This window comes from Ochotona curzoniae, unplaced genomic scaffold (genome assembly GCF_017591425.1).
Source record: "Ochotona curzoniae isolate NIBS_2020 unplaced genomic scaffold, NIBS_Ocur_1.0 patch401, whole genome shotgun sequence".
NCBI classification, from domain to species: domain Eukaryota; kingdom Metazoa; phylum Chordata; class Mammalia; order Lagomorpha; family Ochotonidae; genus Ochotona; species Ochotona curzoniae.
Window position 1 is genome coordinate 696476 of NW_024466975.1, and position 11430 is coordinate 707905.

Sequence of the window (11430 nt, forward strand, 5' to 3'; positions counted from 1 at the left end):
ACAAGGGAAAAAATATTGAAAGCATTTTTCAATTGACTTCTACCACCTACTAGATAACTTTCTGGAGTAAAGCCACTGCGTATTTCCAGGTATAGATCCCTTCTCTCTGGGTTTATTCCTCAGTACCCTCCTCCCCTGATTCTCTAACAATCATCCACAATGCAAGCCAGGAAAGGGGAGAACTTGCCAAAGGACCTACACACCAGTCCTGATTCTGCCAACAGCCATCTGTTTTCTGGAGCAAGGGAAGAGTCCTTCTTGGTCTTAATTTTCTCATCTGTCATTTGGGGAGAACACCTCTTACAGGTCTCTCCCACAAAGCTATGGTGGAGATCAAATGGGTTTCTGGCTAGAAAGGGGATCTGACAAAAACAGAAATGAGGGCGTAGACAGAAAGAGCAGTCAGCAGCTTACCTTGGGTCCAGGCTTGGCCTCCAGGGTGGACGTGGTCCCAGCCGTGGATGTCTCGCTGACCATGCTGGACGGTCTTTGGTTTCTCTCTTGCTTTGACATGTGTGGGTTTGGCCTGTGAGGAGAGAGAGGGGAATCCTGAGAGCAAGTGCCAAGCAGTAGGGTGGGAAGCGGAATCTGACAGTTGTGCCATGTTGGAACCAGTTTGGGCCCTTAGAACAAACCAGGTGCAATCTTCTGGAGACCACCCACGACCCAGAGTGCAGCCCCTGTGCTTCCAGGACTCCATGCGGGGACATGCCCACTAACAGGTCTGGCTCTTGTTCTCGCCTGTTTTCCTAAGGTCCTTATGCTCACTCTGCCACTTGAGTCCTGTGACAACTGCTCCATGACAGAATGGGCAATCACAGTCAAAACACTCTACACAACGAGAGTAATGCAGACCCTCGCACGACACACTCACACACCCCTCCATTCCCATGGCTCCCTAAAGAAGCTGCTTATAATTAGTAGCAAGAAACCACTTGCACACACATCCACACCCACAGATACACAGAGAATGCTTACATAAACACCAGTGGGGCTTGCCTCCCAAAATAGACTACTCAACAAAGAATCCTATTCTGGGAACACTCCAGTTGCCCCAAAATAGAGGCATCTGAGATATTAACCCCTTGTGCTAAGTTTGGAGAGTGAGAAGAAAGAAACAAAGCAAGCATTAGGTTCCCAGGAGGATCCCGGGACTTCCCTAACAGCATTCCAGAGCTGCCCACCAAGGAGCTACCCCAGGACAGCTAGCACTCTGGGAACATCTTGGTAGCAACATAAAAGACATGGCCCCATGGCCTCACCTTCCTCCGCTGAGTCCCAGCATTCATGTATCTTTCAAAGCAACAGTGGCCAATCTCTTCACACAAACTCAACACCTGTCCCCAAACAGCTCAAGGCCTGACCCCAAGCCTCTGCCAGCTCTGGGATCGGCAAGCTTTTCTTGAAGTCCAAGTCTCACACTTCAGAAGCTGAATTCCGCCTGCTTTTCTGACAAACAGAACCCCAGAAGACTTGGCTGACTGCAGTAAGGTGAGGCTGTTTGCCTTGGGAGCAGAGAACACCCGCTTTGGGAGGCGAGGGCAGGAGCCAGAGGAGATGGAACTGGGGAGTTCCAGCAGTCCACGGCTGAGGACTCAGCACACCAGGTGTCGGTCTCCAGATTCACTTTCAGAGACGTACAACGGAGAAAATTTGTGTCCTTCAAAAGACTGAGGGATCCTTTCTGTGCCCTCGGCCTTGGTGCGACAGCTCACCCAAGGAGGAAGTTCACTGCTGAGCTCTGAGCAGTGCCAACAACGGGACCTAAAAAGCAAGTACCAGCTCACTGAGGGGCAGGGCTTAAGCAGGATGCTCAGCAACTGGAGGTGCAAGCCTCACCAGCCAGGAAGATGGCTGGCCTCTTATCAGCCCAGGCACTTGCTCCAGATCTCCCACCCTGGCTTGCCTCCACCCCAGCCAGATTTCTGAGGCCGCTTCTCCTTGGAAGGAAGAATGTCATGTGTGCCCGCTCATTGCTGGCACAGGCTGTGTGCAGCTCACCCGGAGGTGGGAAGGCGCCCGGAGAGGCTGCCTTTTCCGTTCCCTGCCTCTAGGCAAGGGAACATCCAAAACAGAGGAATTTTGAGGGAGAAGAGTTCTTGAATGGCCCACTTGGAATAATTTCATCCCTATGCTAACATTCAGGACATGCAGTCCAACCAGAAGAAAACGTTTGTTTGGGATTTCATCAAACTTAATTGGTTCCACTTAAACTACTAAAAGAGTTTTATTATAGAGTTTTTGAGAAACATCAGAAAAAGTTGAAAGGGGAGAAAAAAATTACTCTTGGTCCAGTATTTTTATTCCTATATAATTGTGATTCACACTATTTTCATCCATTTCACCTAACATCTTGATTTTTAAAATATATCATAAGGGACTGGCATTGGCATAGTAGGTTACGTCTGCCTGTGACATTGGCATTTCATATGGGAACTGGCTCAAGAGTCAGGTGTTCCACTTCTGACCTAGCTCCCTAACACTGTGCCTAGGCCACCAGCAGCAGATGACCCAAGCTCCCAAGCTTAGGAACTAGATCCATGTAGGAGACCCAGAAGTAGACATGGGCTCCTAGCTTTGACCTGTCCCAGTCCTAGCTGCTGTGGCTATTTGGGGGGGGGAGGGGTGAATCAACCAATAGATGGAAGATCCATCTCTCTCTCTCTAACTCTGCCTTTCAAAAAGTAAATGAAACATCATGAACATTTTTCCTGTTATTTTAAATTCATGCACATCATTTGAAATAACTACATACTATCCCATCGTTAGATACTTCATTCCTTCTCTGCAGGACAAAGATTGAATTTGTGATTGGCCCATGATGTCCTAGAAAAAGGACATTATGGCATGTTGCAGTCACAAGGCCCATAACTTTGTTTCCCCTTAACTTCTGCATTCCAAGCTCATGTCCCCTCTCTACCTCAGTGCTTAGCCAAGGAGCCCCTCCTAGCCAAGAGCATGGAAAGAAAGATGACTGTCCTGTATCCTTGGGGTCCCATGACCACCTGGGAGACTACTGTGAACAGATTTTGGCTAGAGAAGGAATGGCTGTGTCCTCAGCAGGGGACATTGGAAAAGGATGATGGTGAGCAGGTAGGCAAGAAAAGCAAGGAACAAAGGCAAGTGCATTCCTCATGCCCTGCACTGCTTAGCTTCACCTCTAGCAAGCTGGTCAAAAGATGCACCTAAAGCATTAACTGAATCTGCCACAGCAAAGGGGCTGTGCTGTCTTCACAAATAAGCAGCATGCCCTTGACAAGTACGCCATGGACCGCTGGAACAACACCCAACTAAAGCAACACTCAACTATTACCTGGCCCAGCCCTGACCTGGCGTTTTGAAAGAGCAAGGCACACTACACTGTCCCTTTGTCCAAGTAATAAGATCTGCCTTCATGGGATGCAACTCTGAATCTGCCCAACCTGGGTCACCATCTCTCAGGACTTCTGAGGCAAGTACAACCTTGGGAAGTGACCCAGAATTACAACTGGTTTAAAAAAAACATGATGGTGACACTTGGAAATACCACTAGCTGTCAAAAAATAAGGATACAAAAATGTCTTATGAACAATTTTCTCACTTGGCTGAGAAGCTGGCTCCAAAAGAAATTTCTAGGGGGTAGTTGACCCAGTCGTGTGAGCAACAAGTAGGCAGCCTCCTTAAGAGAATGCACGAAAGCCTGGACACAGACATGGTGGTTCCCATGTCTCAGTACTTCTGAGCATGAGCCCTACACACTGGTTTCTTAATTTCTCAGACTGAGTGTGCTCTCCTGACAGTTTCCCCGTTAACCACGCCCCACCCTAGAGAAGATCCAAGCCTTCCCTACTCCAAGTTGAATGACTGTAAAAGGCTGGGCTCCCTACCAGCAGACCCCCAGGCACGCTGACTCACTCAGATCCCAAGGAATGGGTGGGACAAGGAACCTGCACAGCAGACTCTTAGTGCTGTTTAACAAAATCCATTAACTCAAATGCCTAGGAGCCAGGTTTCTGTGCTATCTGGATTCCCCAAGAACAGTGGGATGATTGGAACAAAGACCTCCCTCTCCTTGGCTTGGGCTTCATGAATGCTGACTATTTTGCTGGAGGGGTGTGGGCTGAAGTTCAACACAGTGAGCTAGAGCTTCAACTTGCCAGCTTCCCATCTGAAACAAAGGGAGGGATTAGCACTAGACACAACTGGCTGTGAAACCACTGGATTCCACCCTGAACTCCAGCGTGGAGGTGTCAGATGAGACTGGCCAGGAAGTCACTTTGTCCATCCCTCCATTTCCTTATCAATAAGAGGAGCTGGACTTGCTTCCTGCATACCCAGAGTGCAGTGCTTATGACACTGTCAGGTGCAGAAAAGAAAGTGAGGTTATAAACACAGAAGCCATTCTGCCTAAGTCTGATTCATGGTATCCATGGCCTTCTCTCTATCCACAGTGACAGCTAGAACAGACTGAAGTCAGAATACAGCCAGACCATTCTCTATCCTGTAGGTCACAATAAGTAGGTCACCAGCCAAGGGTTGTCAACAGTCAGGGATAGGTACACAAGGTTAAGTGAGCAGAGAGACTGAGCTGCATCTGCTGGACACACACACACTGGGCTAGGCACTGTGCCTGCACCATCTCAGCCCTGTAGACTTCATCTCTGTTTCACAGACATTGAGAGGGAAGTGGAAGTAACAATTTGCCTCCACTCCAAAGCTGCACTCCCCAACCTGGGCTCTGCCATCAAGAAATCTGCTCACAGCAAGTCCCCCAGGTCTGAGAAAGAAATGAGTTATTCTTAACCCCAAGGTGTACCCTGAGTCCAGGAGATCTTGGGGTGGAGGAAAGGACTAGGGTCTACAATAACTGGGTGTGGGTCACACGCCGTCAAGTCCCAGGGGTTCTCTGGATCTTAGCTTCCATTTTTGCAAAATGGAATGAAAACTGCTTCTCATCTTACAAGGTAGGTAGGTGGTTTGAAAGGACATTGAGAAAACCATAAAGTGAAATGCATTATGTGTGCCTGCTACCAGCAGAGACCCCCAACATTTAAATCCCAGCTGCACTTTGCATCAGAGGCACTCCTCTCCAGAATCCTTCAGATGCCAACCCATTGACCTCTAAGAACCATCGTTTCATATCAACACTCCTACAAAGGTTTCACCTGGCACTTTTCAAAGGTGACCCTCATGACCATGACAAGGGTCTTCTCTCTCCAGGACCACAGCGATGTCAAGGCTAGGAGGAGGGTGTTAGAAAGCTGGGGAAACAGGACTCTTGTGCTGCAAAGACTTCATTAAACCACAACCATACCCTGTAGATTTCTGGGAAAAAAGGAGGCCACAATCCATGCTCTGCCCTTGAGTATTTAACAGAGAGCTAACGAGCTCAGCTAACACCTGTGGTAGGAGGCTGGGGCAACAGGATAGCCTTGCTTCCAACTGCAGACTCTTCCAAGAGCCGGCACCCACTGACCAAGAGGTAGGGAAAAGCCATGCACAACAAAAGTGAGAAAAGAAAAAAAAGAAAGAAAGAAAGAAAGAAAAAAGAAGCTTTTGTTGCCAACAAGCAGCCACCTCCACAGCCCGTCTTCCCAGAAAAAGAGACACACACAGACTGCCAACGCGTGCGGTTAACTCCCAACACCCTGGGGGGAGGCCGTCTGACACCGGCTTCCATTCAGCTGCTGAGGCCTCATTACTCAACAGTGGCTTTCTGCGTTCCTCTCCCTCCCCCTCAATGCCTCTCTTACACACAGGCTCCGGGCCTCACCCATCCCCAACAGCATCCCATTACCTGGAAGGAGAAAATCCTAATAAGACTTGAGACTTCCCAGCCAGCACCGGAGCCCTGAACTTAGCAGACGCTCAGCTCTGTGGATGACCCTGGGCCACTACCTCCCTCCGTCCAGGTTCCGTGCTTCTGTCTGTGTAGAGGGAGAACCTTATCTCCACTGCTCCTTCTGTCGCTGCTGTGTTCCATCTCCAGGATGCTACGATCCTGATCTCACCACCAGGGAGCCTCTTTCTAGCCTACCTGCTCCTCCTGCCCAGCCAAGCACCATCTCATTTGACAACGTCATTTTCTCAGAGACCTGAGTGCTTCCAAGTCAGGGGAAGAGAGGGGATGTCACAGGACAACAGAAAATTGCAGTCTGCAAGCAGCAGCCTCCCTCCTCCCTCCCTCATACAGCAAAGCCTCCACTGCATCATCTCCTCCCCACCTCCCCAAGCACAAAGCCGAGGCCATGGGTGCTGGGTGGCAGTGCCAATGCACTGCGAAAGGTCTGCAGCACAGCCAAGCCAGCACCTATGTGTACAAATAAACTAAAGGCCTCATCACCACCTAGCTCTTCCCCTACCTGAGAATGGTCACACAAGCCGTCTCCTGGTCTAGGGAGGAAAAAAACTGGACAATCAAGTTTCTGCATCCGCTTGTCAGGTGTTTCCATTTCCCCCCATTTCTTCTGCTGCCATGGCAACCAAATGCAACAGGCAAAGCTAGCCCAAGACTGCCAGTGTCTAGAGACAAGGTGCTGGCCGCATGAATGGCAGAGACACACGACAGCCTCCAAGCTCCAGCCTCAGCAGATGGACAACATGACAGACTCCCTTAGGAGCTCAGGACACCTCCCTTTCAGCTTTCAGCAACTTGCAGCTGCAGGAGGAGCAGGAGATACTCCACCTGTGGACCTATCCTGGGCACCTGCCTTAGGGGAGCCTGGCCCTGCGATCTGCAGAACAAATCTCCCTGAGCCTGGTGGTCAAGGGCCAGGAATGGGATGACACTTACCTTCAGCAAAACAGTATCTTCTTAAATCCTATTTTCCAAAAGCCACTCATCACACTCTAGGCAATCCCAACTTGTATTTTCCCCCCCAATAATCCAAAGGAAAAGCTTAAGGTGGCCCAAATCCCAATACAAGGAACCAGCCAAACCCAATAGGATGCCCAGAAGGGCAGACCAGCCAGATGGAGTACTTCCCCAGTTGGAAACCTCCAAGGTGACGCTGCACGGCTTGCAGCTGCCTTCTCAGCACAACAGTGGCTTCTAAACTTGCAAAGTGCGGTCTCTCTCATCATAGGCCCCACCACAGAGTGAAATGCTTGACAGAGCCTGGGGATCAGTGGACACAGCCTGCTGTCAGTCAGCTGCCAGCGTCACTGCTCAGGAATGCTTCTCTTGTCTTCCCCGGAGCTGCAGAGGCGGCTGCTAGCAACTTCCTAGGTAGCCCAGCACAGAGGGGAAAACACTTGTGTACATGAGCACCAAACAGCAAAGCCACACCTCTGGAAGTTCCCTGTACCAAGGTCTGCTCCGGAGCAGGGCCCTTCTTTGAGGTACAAAGAACCTGGCTTCAAGCTCATAATTCCAGAAAGTCACTGAGAAACAGGAAAGAGGCTTGACAAGAGTACACATGATCCAACCACTAGAAACCAGGCTATATAATAATAATAATAATAATATTACCAAAAAAAACCCTGGGGACCAGACAGAGGGTGAGTAGGTGCTGGTTTTAGGTGCAAGAATTAAGATGCTGGTTGTAGAGGCAGGGCTGTGGTGCATCTGGTTAGGCTGCTATGTGCGTTCCCATATTACAGCAAAAATTCAAGTCCTGGCTGCTCCAGTTCCATTTGTTTGTTTTGAAAATTTATTTATTTGTTTGAAAGAGTTAGAGAGGGAGACATACACACACCTACACAGAGAGAGGTAGATTATCTATCTACTAGTTCATTCCCTCAAGTGGCAACAGCCAGGGCTGAGCCAGGCCAAAGCTAGGAGCCCAAAACTTCATCCTGGTCTCCGTATAGGGGCAGGGGTATAAACAACTGTGTTATCATTCACTGCTTTCCCAGGCATGTGAGGAGGGAGCTGGTTGGGAAATGGAACAGCTGGGATACAAATCACTGCCCATAAGGAATGCAGGTGTTGCAGATAGCAGCTTTACCTGATACATTACAATGCTAGCCCTGCTGCTCCATCGTGACCCAGCTCCCTGCTAATGTGCCTAGCAAGGCAGCAGAAGTTGGCTTAACTACTTGAGCCTGTGCTACCCACACAGGAAGCTAGGATAGTGTCTGGCCCCTGGCTTTGGCCTGGCCTAGCCCTGGATATTGCCACCATTAGGGATGTGAACCCAAATGGAATGGAAGATCTCCTCCTCTGTCATTCTACCTTTCAAACAAATAAATGTTAGAACAAGCAAAGAAACAACCAAACAATGCCAGAAACCAAGAACTCTGCATCTCATGTCTGATGTGAGTTCCAGCTGTAATTCTAACTTCCTGCTAATGCAGATGAAGGATGCAATGGTGATGGCTCAAGTAACTTGGGAGCCTGCCAGTCATGTAAAGAGACCTGCATGAAGTTCCTGGCTCCTGGTTTTTGCACAATCCAGCCCAAGCTGACGGGCATTTGGGGATTGAAGCAGAAGATGGAAATGTCTCTGTCTCTCACTCTCTGTACCCCCTTTCTCTTTCTATCTTGCAAAAAATTTTAATAAATTTGAAAATTGGGAACATTTTCTTGAGAAATCTCCATGCACTAGATGCTTACTCAATTGGCACACTGCTTGAGTATGGCCAACGGAGAAGATTGGCCCCTGAGGAGCAGGGCATTGTATTTACAAACACAACATCTGGAGCTAAATTACCTGGATTCAAATCCTGAAATCGGTCACTTACTAGCTGTTTGTCCTCTAACAAGACTCTTAACCTCTCTGTGGTTTAAGATTTAGTGTCCATAATAACAACAGCATCTTCCTTGTACAGGACTGTTTTGTAAAGTAAATTTGTGTATGTGTGTATAAACATATCACTTTGAAAAATATTCGGTAATAAAATGTAACAAATAATAAATGATTATTATTAAGGGGAAAAGTCAATTCTTACTCTAAGAGGTAGATATTAAAGATATCATTATATTATGATGTCTTAGGTTAAAGATGAAATTCTATGGGGTCAGAGATGTGGCACAGAAAGTTAAGCCATTAGCAGCGGAGCCAGAATTCCATACAGGCACTTCTCAGAGATCTGGTTGCTCCACTTCTGATCCAGCTCCCTGCTAATGTTCTTGGGAAAGCAGTGGAGGATGGCCCAAGTCCTGGGCACCTGCACACAAGTGAATGGTCCCGAAGAAGCTCCTGACTTCTCTCCGGCCCAGCCCTAGTCACTGAGGTCATTTGCAAAATGAACTAGAGGATGAAGACTGATTTCTTTAACTCTATCTTTCAAATAAAATAAGCCTCCTTTTTAGAAGATTACGATGTAAATTCTAACATAATAGGTGCTAGAAAATGTCTTTCCCAGAAAATTATGGATGAAGACGACATTTTCCCACCCATTTTCACTCACTGAACTCATACCGCCTTTGGGAGCCTCATGACAACATGAAACACATACCCCAACAAGCTGCCAGTGCCTGTGGAATTTTTTTGCTGTATCCTCCTTCACCTACTCTCCTGCAGAGGGTATAGACACTTCAAGAAAGTCTTTCCTTTCTTTCATTTCATAAGAGTCAACTAGTCACCCAATGCTGTCCACTTCACTTCCCTCAAGGATCTCCAGAATCCATCTGATGCTCTTTGTTTTTTGCTCCAGCACAACCGGATGCTTTACTCATTGTCCCCTGGTTCTCGTCCAGGAGATTCAGTTCCATTGGATAGAATTCAGCTGAAATACCTAACCCTTCCTGGGATGGGGAGGCTGTCTGTGGCCCTAACCCAAGGGACAGCCCTTCGTCATCAACTTGCCCTGAACCCTTGGCTTCCCCTTTCAAGACCACTCACCAAATTTGTGGCCTTTTGCATCATCTGCTCTCCCTGCTCATCTGTCGCTCCTCACCCACAGGTTCCTAGGCATCTTATTTGCTGCTGTACCTGCAGAGTCCAGCCTGGTCCTGGACACAGGAGGCACTCCCTAGGTACTAGCGCTCTTCCCTTCCCCTTAATGCCTACAAAACATTCTGTGTAATCTCTGACTACACAGTGCCACCACCAACGGAGACAAGCAAACCGTTCCATGACACCCAGGAAATGGCTTTCTCTTGGGGGTGGGGGCTGGCGAAAGAGACTCGTGAAAACAAGCAGCAACTTTTATCTGGGAAGTGAATGGAGCTGAGGTTAGTACATTCAAGTAAAAGAAAATATGTTACCTTCTCCAAAGTAGTCTGAGGATGGTCTTCTGTTAAGAATGAGAGCCAAGGGGCTGGCAAGCTGCCATAATGGGTTAGCTGCCACTTGCAACGCTGACATTTCATCAGGGCCAGTTTGAGTCCTGACTGCTCTACTTCTGATCCAGCTCCCTGTTAACGTGCCTGGGAAAGCACTGGAAGACGGCCCAAGTGATTGGACCTCTGCCACCCACATGGGAAACCTGGAAGAAGCCTCTAGCTTTCGCCTAGAGCAGCCCTGGCCATTGAACCCATTGGGGAGTGAACAGGAGATAGAATATCTGTCTCTTCCACCTCCCTGTAACTCTGCCTTTTAAATAAATAAAATTGAAAGAAAGAAAAGAAGTATGTGTGACACAAGAGTTCAGTGATGGAAAACCTGTATTTAAGTCTGTAATTTCCCACGCTAAAGGTCCCAATGAATTCAAGAACCTCAACAAGGACAGGCGGCTCTGTTTCAAACGGGATGGAACTAGCTGACCCCCAAGAGCTCTGACCTTCAGGGTGCTATAAACAAACTCACGATGGGGAATTTGGAGAATCCACATTCCAGCTCACAGCACTTCTTTTTTCAATCTAGGAGACAAGACAATCTTTAACTTCTATTACTGTCTCTCTCTGCCAGCAGTAATGGTTCTGAAATCAGACCCTCAGTCCTATCTGAAGGACCATTAGCCTCAGAATGCAGCAGCAGCAGCCTCTGACTAGAGTGGGCTTGGACTTGAGCAGAAAGAACACAACACAAAGGCAGCCCAGCTCCCAAAGCTCGGCCACCCTGGGATGGCCTCTTAGCACTCTGCTTTGGGCCACATGACTTGAGGCAAGTGACTCTGAGCCACAGCTTCTCTGCCCTGAACATGCCACAGCTGACCTATTGCACAGGTTACTGTATGGAGATACACATGCAAAGCCCCTGGTGCAGAGTACATGTGCAAGATGTGGCAGAGTTACCATCATTACGAATCTCCAGTTTTCAAAGTTCTGCATGATAGTGATTCTCAGCTGAAAATATTACAGAGATGAAATGATACACTTGGAATTTATTTCAAAATAACCCAAGGGGTGACGGGGAGGGTATAAGCAAAACAAAATTAACGTGTTTTGGAAATCATTGAAAATAGGCGATGACGAGTACTTTGGATTTATTACTGTATCTGTCTACTTTTACAAGGGCTGAGGGAGGGAAGTGCTATAAAAATATAACTGCTGATCACTTAAGATCCTATTTAGTCTAAGTGACTGAACAGAGGGAAAATGACTTCAAGAAAACTTGAAGCTGA

General features: G+C 48.0%; 1 protein-coding gene across 3 annotated transcripts in view; it reads right to left on the bottom strand.

The window, feature by feature from the left end:
• The window catches only part of LOC121167620 (pleckstrin homology domain-containing family A member 7), a 67789-nt gene extending 67263 nt beyond the window's left edge, over positions 1 to 526 (bottom strand). For all 3 annotated transcript variants that reach the window (XM_040997165.1, XM_040997164.1, XM_040997163.1), the window contains exon 1: positions 415 to 526. In XM_040997165.1, the coding sequence (XP_040853099.1) occupies positions 415 to 513 (99 nt within the window). In that variant the 5' untranslated portion in view covers positions 514 to 526. The remainder of the gene's footprint in view (positions 1 to 414) is intronic.
• Between the last annotated feature and the right edge of the window lie 10904 nt (positions 527 to 11430).